General features: G+C 38.9%; 1 protein-coding gene across 1 annotated transcript; it reads right to left on the bottom strand.

The window, feature by feature from the left end:
- Positions 1-4339: 4339 nt before the first annotated feature.
- On the bottom strand, positions 4340-14061 carry LOC146699585 (uncharacterized). The gene is made up of 4 exons (XM_085471341.1): positions 13870-14061; positions 12154-12232; positions 6975-7222; positions 4340-4568 (listed from the first exon to the last, which is right to left on the bottom strand). Exons 1-4 carry the CDS (start codon positions 13893-13895, stop codon positions 4451-4453), a joined length of 471 nt encoding a protein of 156 aa, XP_085327467.1. The 5' UTR covers positions 13896-14061; the 3' UTR covers positions 4340-4450.
- Between the last annotated feature and the right edge of the window lie 1228 nt (positions 14062-15289).

The following is a 15289-nucleotide window of genomic DNA, read 5'->3' as shown; positions in this document are numbered from 1 at the left end:
TCCGGACCGGCTCTGTCGCTGCTGCCACTGCCATCAGCGTTGTTGGCTGCCTGAATTGTTTCCTCGCCGCCGCTGCCTTCTACGTGGCCGGCCTCCGGACCCGTTTCATCTCTGTCGCTGGCCCCCGGGTTGGCCACCTGTACTGCTCGGACTCCTGTGCTGTGCTGTTTTGTTTTGGTGTCAGTGAGGGCACTAATGAATGTCACAAAGGCACATTGCAATGTAAACACTTTCACCAAGTAGAAAACCAATGGAGTGATACACCTCCTGTTGTCAGACCTGCAGGTTTATCCCTGTGGTGTTCTCCTCTGTCTTTTTGTGGAAAAACACTTTTTTTTTTACTGGCACACATAATTTGTGGGACATCTTATTGTGACACCTGATTGTTCTCTCATTTAAGTTTTATTAATATTTTTGATTGATTGTACAAAATTAAACAACAGCAGGTGTATTGGCTGCATTTTTAGATAAATAGTTGTATATGGTCACAAAATGTGTGCATATGTTTTCAAAATGTACAATTTATATTTGCATTTCAAGTTATAATATATATATAATTTACTCAACATGTCTGTGGTTTTTTTACAGTAAAAAAAAATACTACTAGGATTTTAAGTTTTTGTGTGACTTCAGGAGAGTAATACTAATACAGTATGTCAATGAAAAAACAACTCAATTAAGACACGTGAGGTTGAGCTGGAAAAAAAACATGATACCAAACAAGGCAAAGGGGAAAAAACCCCAAAATGAAACAATTTGAAGGTGAAATACAAATGTAAAATCAAAAGGAGTCAAAAATGGCCAGTTATATTTTGGTCCTCAGAGGGTTAATCCAACAAATCATTTTTGTTCATGACAGTGCAGATTTCTGACATTTTGTGTAATTTAAGCATGTAACAATTTGATTTTTTTCTACCAAAAAACTTGGACTTGTGACTTGTATTTGTAAATGAACCGCTCCATGTTGTGTAGCTTTCTGGATTTTATACTTATTGGGCTACATATTTATTTATTATACAGGCTATATAGTACATAGAATCAAAACTCACATGTTTTATATAACTAAAGTGTTTAATTATGTAGGCTACAGAAAATAATTAAGTTACAGACTATATTTATATGAAAAACGTGTATACTTACTGCGTTTGAATCATTTCCACCATATGTAACCACCTGCATATGTGTTTGAAAAAAGGCTTTATTTTGCCACCCAATTTGATTTCTTTGACCCCCTCAGAAAATTTCTCTACATCCACCCCTGCGTGTTAGAACAGCGGGTCTCCGGTGTCTGGCAACCGCTCGCCTTTTTCATTCACACGCTCAGGGACAGTGAGCGCAAATATAGTGTTTTTGACAGGAAGTTACTGGCCCTACACCTCGCGACGCGACATTTTTGAGGGTCGTAGCTTTCATAAACCCTTGACATTTGCAATGTCCAAGGTCTCTGACCCGTGGAGCGTGAGCCAACAGCGCCAGTTGGCAGCCATTTCCAAGTTTACGACAGACATTCAGCACGTGGCTGGTAAGTCTAACTGCGTGGCTGGTGGCTGACTGTCTGTTGACCGTGCTGGTTTCTCCCGTTTATGTCGGCATAGACTTTGACGCTATGGCCGCTGACCAGTGTGCTAACCTGGACGTCCTTGCCTTTCAGTCTGAGCAAACGGGCCTTGCACTGGAGGACTGACCCATGTGGAACGGTGGGCCTAGCCTGCTTTGCGATGTTTCCACCGACCGTCCATGTCCGGTAGTTCCCCTTTTTGGCGCCTCTTTGTGGCGTTGTTGCATTTTTGACTCAGTAAGTACACGTCCTCTCTCATCCAGGTGTCCGGGCCTCAGTCAAGCTGGTCAGCTCTAGGTTCGTTTGGTCGGCCCCTCGCAAATCGGTGAAAGACTGGGCAGTGGCGTACATCCCATGCCAACGCAGGGAAGCGTTTTGATCAGGTGCATGTGGATCTGGTTGGTCCTCTGCCACAGTCGCAAGGTTTCACGGACCTTTTGACTGTAGTGGACGACCCGGTGGCCCGAGGCAGTGCCTCTGGTATCCACTACAGCATCAGCGGTGGCCAGGGCATTTTCGTCAACGTCGGTTTCGTGCTTCGTCGTCATGTAAGCAAAATCAAAAATAGTATGGTACCAAAAATTGTTTTTTAGTTTAGCAGAACTTGAAATGTTTGTCCGTAGGTAAACAATTAGTATTGCACACTCAAAAAAAACCAAAGTTATTCTTAGTACTGTGTACTTGCAATGACTATGTTGTCCTAACATAGTTATCTTTACGTAAGCTTTACATTTTTTGAGGCAACGAGTTTCCATACATTGTTTAAGTTCAGAGAAATAACTCAGAATAAATAAGTTGCCCTAACTTATTTATCTTAAGTAATTTTTACTTTGTTTTTTGTTAAATTTTTTAAAAGCTGTGGGAACTAATTTGATTTTACAGTGGATCTGAATAAGGGCCTTAGGTTACACACAGCACAGCAGGACACTCGGGAATCTTTCATTGTTTTTCTTGGAACGTAGCTGCCACAAGAAAGCAGGATTTTTAGCACCTGAAGAACAGCTGAAAGTGCAGTTATAGGAGTGCCTAGTGTTGAAAGGGAAATGTAAAGTGATGTGCAAAACATGGTGAGTGTACAACTGTAAGGAAAACAAATTGCAGTTGTCCTACTTAAGGTAATCTATATCCATAATAAACCAAAACAATAGGTGTACTTTTTTGTGAGTGACTGACAGACTTTTAATCTTCGACACTAGGCACTGCTGGAAACTTTCTATTTCATCCCTCGATAAAGACAAAGAAGAAGTTGACTTTAATTAGCTGACCCTTATTACTGTAAATACAGACAGAGAATATATGTGGTTAGTTATACTGATATGATGTGGCTTATGTTATTTAGAGTATTCACCCCAAAAAATACACACTCCATTTTCAACAGTTTAGGTGAGGGGTTGGAGGTGTGCTGTACTCAGACTATACTATCCACCCCCAGTGAATTATTTCTTTATTTCTAATCATAAAGATTAAACATTCAAATGTGTTCCAATATGTTTAATTGCTTTACTTTATACACAAATGTAAGTTAATCTTGTTTCCTCATTCAGGTGATTGCTGCTCTGCATGTCTGGTTTTTAGTTTGACTTCCCTTGTTTTCTCTCCCCTCATTTGAAGTATTTATTTGATGGAGTCAAACCTCATCTGGTTTCGCCATGAAAGGCCATTCATTTGTTCATGAAAGTTATTTCAATCCACCTCTCCCCTACATCTAAAAATTAAAAAAAAAAAAAAAAAAAAAAAACAATTATTAAGGCACTGGTAATGGCAGCAGGAAATCATCATGAAATATCTGAACCAACCTACTTGGTGGTCAGTGGTTGGTTGTCCTTGTCCTTGTTTCGCTTGAGAATTTGACAACAAGAGACAGGAGCTGGGGTCCATTCAATAAAGCCCCTCAGCAGTACAGTTTGCTTGCTATTGTAACACAACCAGAGAGAGAGAGAGAGAGGACCATTTCACAGAGGGTCGATCTTTTTGATTGCACTAAGGTAACAGAGTATATATAAAAATATTAAACACAATTTCATAACTTAATTTACTACAAGATTAAATAATTAAATTAAGTCAGTGGGCTTTGATCAGTGGTTGTTGATCAATGGTCATGACAGTTTGCATATTAATGATCATAAACTGACCTCCCAGCCCATTGTTCATTCAGTGGTGCTGGTTTCAGTCATTGTGCAAATGTCCTGTTTATAAGGTTGGAAACCTGCAGATGAACAGAATCAACTTTTTGGGATTTACTTACCTGAATGACTGAGCATGCATCAAGACACTGCTATACAAGCTGTACACCGACTACTTTACATCGCATCAAAGTCATATCTTCAGTGCTGTCCCATGAAAAGATACCAGTTATGTGTGTTCCTGTGCTTCCCTCTAGAGGACAGCTACTATAATAACATGGCAAGTGCAGTAACCTGCTAGGCTCTGTAGCGAGGGGGTAAAAGTTAAAACTCTAGGATGAGACTAGTGGATATGAACTTGACTTGTTAAACTGTCATTGCACACAGCCAGAAAAGTTAAAGGGAAAATATCTCTGTATCTTTTAGGTAAATGTTTAGCATCTGAAAGTCTTAAAATAATTTGTCATAAACCTTCAATTTAAATTTGTGAATTTAAAAGGTGGACTTGACTTTATGATTACCATCATTTGTCAGCACAGGATTTAGTCAGCGCACTTCCTGCCATAAATGTCGAGCTTATGGATACATGTAAAAACATAAACCAAAAAAAACCCCATTATTATTATTATACCGTAATCATCCATAATGACCTGGCAATGCAAATTATTTTATTTTTTAGTAGTAAAGGACTCGCTGTAACAGCATATACTTTAATAATGAATATCCATGAAAAACGTTACACACAGTATATTTTAATGCTTGTACTGCTTCAGTTCCTCAGGCAGGGTGGGGCAGCATCAGGGGTGGTGGGGGAGGTGGGCGGAGTTAGCCGGATGAGAGACAGTTGAGTCTGGGATGGGCCAATAGAAGACTTCCTGGCAACTGAGCTACGAAATAAAAATTGGTAATGGTTAACTGACTTGATACAGGAACTAAAAATCTTCACATTCATTCATAGCCTTGGAAATTAGTTTATTGCTCTGTTGTTGGTTTTTTTTTTGTTTTGTTTTTTTGTTTTGTTTTTTAAAGCAGCTCTCCGTAAACCTAGGAAATTTTACAATTCATCATTTATTCATTTAACCTTAATTAGTAATGATTTCATTAATTTCTTCACAAATACAATTTTAACCATCAGAGAAAAATATTCATAACCATCCCACAGACCTATAGCTATTTACAGCTAACACTAGTTACATTTATTTAGACTCTTTTTCTCCAATTGATCTTTCTGAGTTAACTTCAATAATTACTTCCTCCAAACCATCAATGTGTCTTTTAGACCCCATTCCTACAAAACTGCTCAAAGAAGTCCTGCCATTAGTTAATGCTTCAATATTAAATCTGATCAACCTATCTCTAATAATCAGCTATGTACCACAGGCCTTCAAGCTGGCTGTAGTTAAACCTTTACTCAAAAAGCATCTCTAGACCCAGCAGTCTTAGCTAATTATAGGCCAATCTCCAACCTTCCTTTCATATCAAACATCCTTGAAAGAGTAGTTGTCAAACAGCTAACAGATCATCTGCAGAGGAATGGTTTATTTGAAGAGTTTCAGTCAGGTTTCAGAGCTCAGCACAGCACAGAAACAGCTTTAGTGAAGGTTACAAATGATCTTCTTATGGCCTCTGACAGTGGACTCATCTCTGTGCTTGTCCTGCTAGACCTCAGTGCAGCGTTCGATACTGTCGACCATAATATCCTATTAGAGCGATTAGAACATGCTGTAGGTATTACAGGTACTGTGCTGCAGTGGTTTGTATCATATCTATCTAATAGACTCCAGTTTGTGCATGTAAATGGAGAGTCCTCTTCACACACTAAGGTTAATTATGGAGTTCCACAGGGTTCAGTGCTAGGACCAATTCTGTTTACATTATACATGCTTCCCTTAGGCAGCATCATTAGAAGACATAGCATACATTTACACTGCTATGCAGATGACACCCAGCTCTATCTGTCCATGAAGCCAGATAACACACACCAATGAGTTAAACTGCAGGAATGTCTTAAAGACATAAAGACCTGGATGGCCGCTAACTTTCTGCTTCTAAAGTGAGATGAAACTAAAATGATTGTAGTTCACCTTAAAAATCTTATAAACAGGGTGTCTAACCAGACTGTGAGGAAAGTTGTTCTTGACTAATAAATGTCCCTAAATATGCATATTAAACAAATATTTGCTTTCTTCCATTTGCGCATTATCTCTTAAATTCTATCTCAGTGATTAAAAAGGAAAGAACAACAACAACATACATTATTATCAGGTTGTCGTAAAAACTGTGAAAAGCCTGTAGTTGTATCCAAAATGCTGCAGCACAGAGAGAGCCAACACCAAGTGAGAGCACCTCCCTTTTTCAGAGAGTGGTTGTTGTTTGGGGTGGCTTTACGTCAGGAGTTAGAGGCAGTCATCTACTAGTTAGAATGCTGGTGGTTTGATTCCTGGCTGCCCCAATCTGCATGTCAAATATCCTTGGACAAGATACTAACCCCAAGCTGCTCTACAGTGCATCCATTAGAGCAGTGGTTCCCAAAGTCTGGGAGCACAGCCATTGCAAGGGCGGCGTGGTATGAACAAAAAAAAGAATGCTTGGGCATTGCTTGCATAAGAGACGGGGCAAAGCGGAAGATGAAGCATCGCCAAATACACTTCCAAACCAACTTCTTTCCAAGCCAAAGACTGGAAAATATGATGAAGGATATCTTGCTTTTGGCTTCACCTGCACAACGTTGGTGCCACGGTAGGTATCCCTGGCAGAATTTGTTTCCCCTGCGTCGGGAGCACACGCTGGGCTGTCCACATCATGGACCAACAGATTCCAACAGTTGTTTTGCACAGAGAGGCATTTTTTGAAAAATATCTATTGCATCAATTGATAGCAGTGTTGAATGTTAGTACACGGTAAAAAAAAAAACAACCACATGCAAAATAATGACACCATAAAGATGGTTTGTTTTTCTGTTATTTAAAAGAGGTAGTAGTTTATTTTACTCCAACCTGTAATTTGTTGCAGTTTACTTTTATTAGTTTCATTGTTTACAAAAGGTGTGAGGTGTGAAATAAACTGCAGTGGGATTTTCTTGTAAAACAAAGAGGGGCCTAGCAAAAACCGTTTGGGAACCACTGCAATAGAGGATAAATGCTAGATAGTAAGCACTTGTGAAAAAAGTGCTTGGGTTAAAGAGGCAAGTTGTATGAAGTGCCTTGATTTCTCAGGGAGCAGATTCCTCTGCTTCCATGGCTGTTCCCAGGACCCAGACTCAGTGCTGGAAATTATAATTATCTGCTCTTTACCTTTCTTCCTTGTCCTCCTGCTGCTGTCCATCCACAGAGCTCTCTGTCATGTGATCAGCACTTCTGTTGTCATCAAGTTCTTCCTCCACATTGCTACCCACTGGACATCCCAAAGGCCAGCGCAGCTCCCCACTCTCCTGTTCACTGTGGTCTGTGGGCTCCACAACAATAGAGGGAAGACGCTCCCTCCTATAAACAAAGTCTTCGGGATAATCTGACTCTTCATTCATGTTAGCTTCAGGGAAGATCTGGTCAGGGAACAAATTCATAATGCTCTTAAAAAATGTAAATTGAAAATAAGTAACTGTAAGGACTGAAAGTCATGTGCTCATAAATAATACAATCTTATTTCAGTAGATGATGTTCTCAGCCTCCTTAGTTTTTTCAGGTACTGAAATAAATGCCAACTGGTTACAAATTAACAGAATTATTATTATTATTATTATTATTATTATTATAAAAAGGAATGAAATGAAAACCACAGTGAAGATGCTACTCAGACAAGCTCTGCAGCATCAATTACACGGCTGATATTCTGAAAAGTTTAAATTTTGAAACAAAATAAAGAGAGAAACAGACCTAAATGACTTTGAAGAAGGTTTCATTACATGTGATAGCAATATCAGTGAGCGACTGCTCAACGTGTGTTTCATCAGGCACAGTGACATAAATGGCTGTAACTGTTAAATGGTTTACTTTTGTTAAACCCACTGAATTAAAATGAAAGTCTGGGCTTTAATTACATCTCATGTGGTGGTGTTAACTGTAAAAACTGTCATTAGATCCGGCCTAAAATGTTCCTCTTTGGCAAAGTATATAGTTAGGGCTGGATCAGGTGAGTCCTGAGTCCTGCAATAAGCTGCTGTTTCTTCTCCACTCATGTGTTTATACACCACTCTGCATTTAACCATTAATTATTATTAATCTGCTCTTTTCAACAGGGTGTCCTTTGTCCCATCTTCCTCCCCTCACTCCCAGCCAGTTGAGGCAGTTAGCCGCCCCTCCCTGAGCCTGGTTGTGCAGGAGGTTTCTTCTTGTTACGAGGGAGTTTTTCCTTCCCACTGTTGCCAAAGTGCTTGTTTACAGCGGTTCATATGATTGTTGGGATTTTCTCTGCTTGTGCTTGTGTTGAATGTTAATGTGCCTTAACCTCCTAAGACCCGAACTCTTCCACAGCATGCATTTTTTTTTGGAAAATATTTTTATTGAAAAAAGAAAACAACAGCACTTGCAGTTACCAAAATACAATCAACCTTTCTTCATTTTCCTAAGTAAATATACATACATACATATATATATATATATATATATATATATATATATGGAAAAAAAAAAAACACACAACGAACAGGAATCCCAAATACAGCAATCAGAGGACAAGGATGAAGAGTTACCCCAAGAACAGTTGACATAATAGCAAAATACCCTGTCCAGAAACCTTCCAGCTCAGGACACAGAAAAAACATGTGGCTAAGGTGACAAGGAGAACCGTGGCATTTATCACATTTATTTTCCACTTCTGGATACAATTCAGAAAGTCTAGACTTAGAGAAATGCACCCTGTGTATGACCTTAAATTGAATAAGTCCAAGACGAGCACAGGAGGTGGAAGATCGTACCCTCGCTATAGCCTGTTCCCAAGACTCCTCATGTATTCGAATTCCCAGTTCTCCTTCCCATGTACACTTAAGCTTAACATTAGAGTGGTTACTAAAAGACAGGATAGCATCATAGAGTTTCAAAATGGTTCCTCTGTGATGAGGAACAAATGATAACGTAGTTTCCCACTGCTGTTCTGGAGGCAAAGAGGGGAAATTTGGAAAACACTTGGCAACAAAATTTCGAATTTGAAAATAGCGAAACAAATGGGTCATAGGGAGATTATAACGAGAAGACAAGTTGGGAAAACTATCGAAAACACCATCCACATATAAATGTTTGAACTGTTTTATACCCTTGTCACATCACACTGAAAATGTCGAGTCCAAAAGTGAAGGGGGAAACAAATGGTTGTCGCTTAGAGGACCCGAGGAAGACGGCATTACAAAATTAAAGTGACGTCTAAACTGAAACCAGATTTTGACTGTGTTAAGAACCACCTGATTATCAGTGTACAGAGAGGGTCTCACGGGTAAAGAGGAATAGAGCAAAGCCGGTAAAGAAGAGCCCTTACATGATGACAGCTCCAATTTACACCACGAGGAACCAGAAGATTTTAGCCAGTAGCAAAGTTTATGGATGTGAGCGGCCCAGTAGTAGACTAAAAAATTAGGTAATGCAAGTCCTCCACTAAATCTGCATCGCTGCAGCAAAGTTTTAGAGACCCTAGGTGGCTTCCCTCCCCAAATGAAAGAACCAATAATCTTGTCCAGTGAAACAAAAAAATGTTTCGGCAAAAATAAGGGAATTGACTGAAATAAAAATAAAAATTTTGGTAAGATGTTCATTTTAACAACATTAATCTTACCGATTAAAGAAAGGGGGAGATTACCCCATCTTTGAATATCAGATGCGATCCTTGATATAAGAGGAGACAAATTCTCTGATTTAAGGCCAGCTAGAGAGCGAATCACGTTAATCCCTAAGTACTTAAACCCAGATGGACTGAGACGAAAGGGTAGATCGGACTGTTGAAGTTGTCGTGCTGCCGTATTAACAGGAAAACACTCACTTTTCCCCAAATTTAATTTATAACCTGAAAACGAACTGAAGTTCTCCAGAATACTTAAAACAGCAGGGATGGAGCATGCAGGGTCAGTCATATATAATAACAAGTCATCCGCATACAATGATACTTTATGTGTAATTCCATTACGGATGATTCCCCTGAATACAGAAGAAGATCTCAATGTAATAGACAGAGGCTCGATGGCAATGGCAAAGAGTAAGGCAGACAAAGGGCAACCTTGACGACAACCACGACCCAGCGCAAAATAATCAGAGTAAACATCATTAGTATGAACACTGGCTTTAGGGGATGAATAAAGAAGCCGAATCCAGGAAATAAATTTATCGCCAAAACCAAATTTCTCTAAAACTGCAAACAAGTACTCCCACTCCACCCTATCGAAAGCCTTTTCAGCATCTAAAGAAATCACAAGTTCAGGAAGTTCAGATAGACGCTTTGAGTAAATAACATTAAAGAGTGTACGGGTATTAAAAAACAATTGCCGTCCCTTTATAAAGCCATTCTGCTCTTCAGATATAATTCGAGGAAGCACATCCTCAAGGCGAGATGCAATTACTTTAGCCAATACCTTTGCATCGGCATTAAGCAGAGATAATGGCCTGTAGGAACCACAGGAGGTTGGGTCCTTGTCATTTTTGAGAAGGAGCGCTATGGTTGCTTGTGTGAAAGTAGGCGGTAATGAACCCGTTTCCAAGGATTCGTTAAACACAGACAAAAGCAATGGTGCCAATTTACCAATAAATGTTTTATAAAATTCAATTGGAAACCCATCCGGGCCCGGGGCTTTATTAGACTGCATAACTGTAATAGCTTTTAATACTTCTTCAACAGATAATGGGGAGTCCAATTGCCCCGCATCATTAGCACCAATAACAGGGTTTGAAAGATTATGAAGAAATGCATTCATTTTAGCTTTATCCGTGGGAAATTCGGACCTGTACAACAAAGAGTAAAATGTTTTAAAGGTAGAATTAATTTCCAAGGGATCTGTAGTAATATTGTCATAAGAGTGTTTAATACTGGGTATCACACGCGAGGAGGCCTGACGTCGTAACTGATGTGCCAACAAGCGACTAGCCTTGTCACCATATTCGTAATATGAGCCACGACTGCGTAGTAATAAGTGCTCAGCCTCTTTGGTTGACATAAGATCAAATTCTGCTTGCAAATCAAGGCGCTGCTTCAGTAATTCTGGAGAAGGGTTCAGTGTATAACATTGATCAAGGTTACTAATTGCAGCTATAAGTTCTTTAAGCCTGGCATTAATCTTTTTATTAGCACGGACAGAGTAAGAAATAATTTGACCTCTCAGGTAGCATTTAAGAGTCTCCCATAGCAGAGAATATGAAACAGAATCATCCTGATTGAAGGACAAGAACTCCTCAATAGAGCCTGAAATAAATTCACAAAATTCTTTATCCGCCAGAAGGAGAGAGTTAAATCTCCAAAGTGGAGGACTACGTTTTTGGTTAGAAAGCTGAACATCCAATAGCAGAGGAGAATGATCAGATATTACAATACCAGAATAGTCGGAAGAATTAACACATGAATTAAGAGTTCTGTCGATGAAAAAATAATCAATCCTGGAATAAGACTGGTGGACCTGAGAGAAAAACGAAAATTTTTTGATTGAAGGGTTGCGAAATCTCCATGGATCAACAAGATCATTCTGTTTCATAAAATCTGAGAATGTTTTAGACATAGATGATGGAGTCAAATTACGAGGACTAGATCGATCCAAAATTGGATCAAAAACACAATTCAGATCACCACCAAGGATCAGCAAATGTGTATTCAGAAAGGGGATGTTACTCAGCAATCTATTAGCAAATTCAGCATCATCAAAATTCGGGGCATATACATTTACCAACAAAACCTTTTTCTGCATTAGGGTACCAGCAACAATGATGTATCTACCATTCCCATCAGCAATAACATCGGTCGAAGAGAATTGAACTTTCTTATTAATGAGAATGGCCACTCCTCTAGCTTTCGAATTAAAATTTGAGTGAAAGACCTGACCTACCCAAGGGCAATATAACCTATAATGATCCTTAATGCGAAGATGAGTCTCCTGTAAAAATGCTATGTCAGAATTTAGACGTTTCAAGTGAGTAAAAACCTTAGATCTCTTAACAGGGTTACCCATAGACAGCATGCATTTTTAATTTCTCTTTGATATTTGGGCTTATTGGGGCCCGATGAATGTAAAAACAAAGAATTACCAGATTTTATTTTTACTCATCTTTGCTTTTAAGAAAATTGAGAGCCACATATGAGGATATTCGTTTAAAATTTTGATAGAACAGTAGCAGTATATTGTCCTCATAAGTGGATATCAGGCCCATGTAGAGCAAAATTGAGTATTTTGGTCTAAATAACCTAAAATGTGATGTCCACATATGTAGACGCCAAGTCCTAGGAGGTTAAGGTAACTGTTTTTGTGAACTGGCACTATAAAAATAAAACTGAACTGAATAAAAAACCTACCTGATAGGCTTTGCTTCCTCTCCTCTGAACTGGACACTCCTCCATCTGAGATTCAACTTGAGTGAGAATGGTGTTCATACTACACACACACACACACACACACGTACACACACACACACACACACACACACACACACACACACACACACACACACACACACACACACACACAAGATGTAAGCCAGGGGTGTGATTGCCATTGTTTTACTTCTTTTAGCAACACACTCTGTATTTGGCTTCTAGTAATCTCCTCAGTTCCCGTTCACTTGATAAAGATTTGGTGTTGGTCATCTGAATGCCATCCTCACATTTTGCGCAGGACACAGCCTCTGCAGTGGTGAAACACTCTTCGTGGATAGGGCTTGATCGGGTTACCCTGATCCCTCAGTTAGAGAAAACCTAGGCTGCTGGAGTGTTCCTTCTTTGCTCACATCTGTTTACTCTTTGTGTTTATACATCACTCTGCATTTAATCATTAGTTATTAATAATCTCTGGTTCTCTTCCATAATGTGTCTGTTTTCCTGTCTTCCTCCCCTCACCCCCAACTGCTTGAGGCAGATGACTGCCTCTTCCTGAGCCTGGACTTCTTGCTGTTAAATGGCTTTTCCTTCGCACTGTTGCCAAGTCCTTGCCCAAAGGCGGACCAAGCAGGGAGTCGTTGGGGTTTTCTTCATAGTATTGTAGGGTCTTTACCTTACAGTATAAAGCACCTTGAGGCAACTTTTTCTGTGATTTAGCACTCTATAAATAAAACTGAATGGAAATGAATTACTTTCCAGAGTGTGCCTCTCTGAGATATGGTTTTTATTCCTACATGCGTAGCCTCATTGGATGTGAGACATTCCATCATTTCTTTAATCCTGTCACAAATATTTTTGAAACACTTTGGCGACATAGGGTTCAAAATTTCTAAATTGGATTTGAAAGAATATCTAACTCAAGGTATAAAAATCAAAGATAAGATATACATGACACATTTATGAAACTGTAGTGTTTATACAAGGTGCTGATGGGCATTAGTAGACTGGACTGAAATGCGTAAGGATGAAATCTGCATGTTAACTATCAGAGACCTCACACTCTCAAAGTCTAGAGATTTCCAACAGGGTTTTAGGAATGTTCAGCTTAGTTCAAGTTTACAGGAAGCAGTGGACTGAGGAATGATTTACAGGGTTTTTGCAGTAGAGAAAAATGTCAAGTGTTATATGGTATACTGTAGGTATACGGAGGGAGACAGCTTCTCCTGCTGAGTTAATCTGCAGCTAATTACTAAGTACAAGCTTGATTAATGCCTCAACCCCATGGAGGGGGGAAGGGTACAAGAACATTTGTTTTCACTACTACTAGTTTTCAAATATATGTGCTGTAATTAATATATTTGTAACAGAAAGACCAGACCTACTCATAAAGACTTTTATGGCATATTACATATAAATAAACATACAATAGGTTTCTGTATATGCATTGCCATTCATTTAGGTCTTTTGAAATACTGGTCAGCAATATTTAGTATAGTCACTGTGTAGTTCAACACAGCTCTATTCCACACATTTATTAAATAATTAATTACTTCATTTGTTGCCAGTTCAGACTGCAGTCACCACAAGGCATTTTCTATTATCATTAAGGTAAAGACCATAACACACAATTCATATCCTCAAACCTTTAGAAAGTGGGTAGGTGGAAGGTAAGAGTATTTAAATCTTGTAACTTACCTATGTGAGGCAGGAATGCAGCTCATGTTTGGCCCAAAGACTTTGCGCACAAAACTAAAAAGGTATTCCAAGGAAAATGGAAAAACCTACACTAGTTCAGTTAAAAGTTAGTTACTGGGTGCTATCAGTCACTTTCCTGTCCTTCCTGCTAATCACAGGTTCAGTTTCCTCCTCTGGTTCTCTTCCCTTCATTGTCCAACAGTGTCATGTTTAGTGACGCACGCAGCACTTGGCATACACACTGGTGTGCAAACCTCCTTTCCAATCTGACCGTCTCAGTGTCACCTTTAATTACAAACAAAACCTTGATGTAACATGTGCAGCAACACGTGACTTGGCACGTGCTGATTAACAGGTGAGCTGTCCTGGCAGCACACATTCATCCAGTTAGGGAGATTATTTTACATCATAATTAATGCTACAAGCTTACCTCCATATAGCTTCAAATATGTATTAGTCAGCAGAGTTGTTGATGTCATAGTAATAAAATTCCCAGCTAAGGCTGTGGGAACTACTATTATGAGAACAGAATTTAGTTTAAAATCATAAGAACATGTTTCATGTAATTAAACACATGAAACATGTTGGAATTCATTTGAGATAATGTTTTACTAACACCTTAGTAAATATTAATTAATTATGTGAAGCTCAATCATATCACAGGTGTTTTCAGCACCAGTCCACCGAGGGGGTAGTGCTATTCTGTAACAGTGCTATTGTCTATTTAGTGACTTGCCACTGATTATTCTAATTGAATACTTGAATACTTGTATCTGTATGCTTTTAGCAGTCACCAAGGCCCAAACTATTGAAGGCTATGGCACAGTTATATATAGAGTTTTTCTGCACCCAAGTACATTCTAAAATTTACACACATTCGTTGGGGTTGCACATCTCGCCCACAGATACTTTGGCATTACAGTGCCATATGGTGAATTCAATGGTTTGGATAGCCCAGTGCTTTTATCAGCAGTGTTGGTCAAGTTACTTGAAAAAAGTAATCAGTAACTAATTACTGATTACCTCCCCAAAAAAGTAATCCCGTTACTTTACTGATTACTTATTTTCAAAAGTAATTAATTACTTAGTTACTTAGTTACTTTTTAAAAACACGATTTACAACCTGAAGAGGTGATAAAGCGATAGATCTTTCAGCCCAATTCTACTTTTTCTACATAATCCATCATACAAAATGTAATCAAATGGAAAAGTCCCTTTTTAAAACTTGTTTCTCTGACTGGAAGAAATTTGTTTAACATTTAAACCTATTTTCTGCACATTCCAGCACATAAAATAATTTTTTTTTGTGTTTACACTCAGTCTTTCAAATAGATGCAAGTAAAACACAGCAGAAAATAAATAAAGTCAAAGACTAGGGGTCCTTTTACTCTATTTTCACCTGTAAAGCAGGAGTAGGGTA

The sequence above is a fragment of the Copadichromis virginalis genome, linkage group LG10 (genome assembly GCF_057382275.1).
Source record: "Copadichromis virginalis isolate Kocher_CV1m ecotype Utaka linkage group LG10, C_Virginalis_male_GT1.1, whole genome shotgun sequence".
In the NCBI taxonomy this organism is placed as follows: Eukaryota; Metazoa; Chordata; class Actinopteri; order Cichliformes; family Cichlidae; genus Copadichromis; species Copadichromis virginalis.
Note: the sequence above shows the minus strand (reverse complement) of the source record. Positions and strands in the feature narration are given on the sequence as shown.

What these genes read in the sequence shown, in the direction of transcription:
- LOC146699585 (XM_085471341.1), bottom strand. Translation starts at nt 13,895, where the DNA reads ATGAGCTGCATTCCTGCCTCACATAG. An exon ending in GAGGAAGCAAAGCCTATCAG is followed by an intron (nt 7,223 to 12,153) that starts GTAGGTTTTTTA and finishes TTCCCTGACCAG; the next exon opens with ATCTTCCCTGAAGCTAACAT. An exon ending in CAGGAGGACAAGGAAGAAAG is followed by an intron (nt 4,569 to 6,974) that starts GTAAAGAGCAGA and finishes TTTATTTCGTAG; the next exon opens with CTCAGTTGCCAGGAAGTCTT.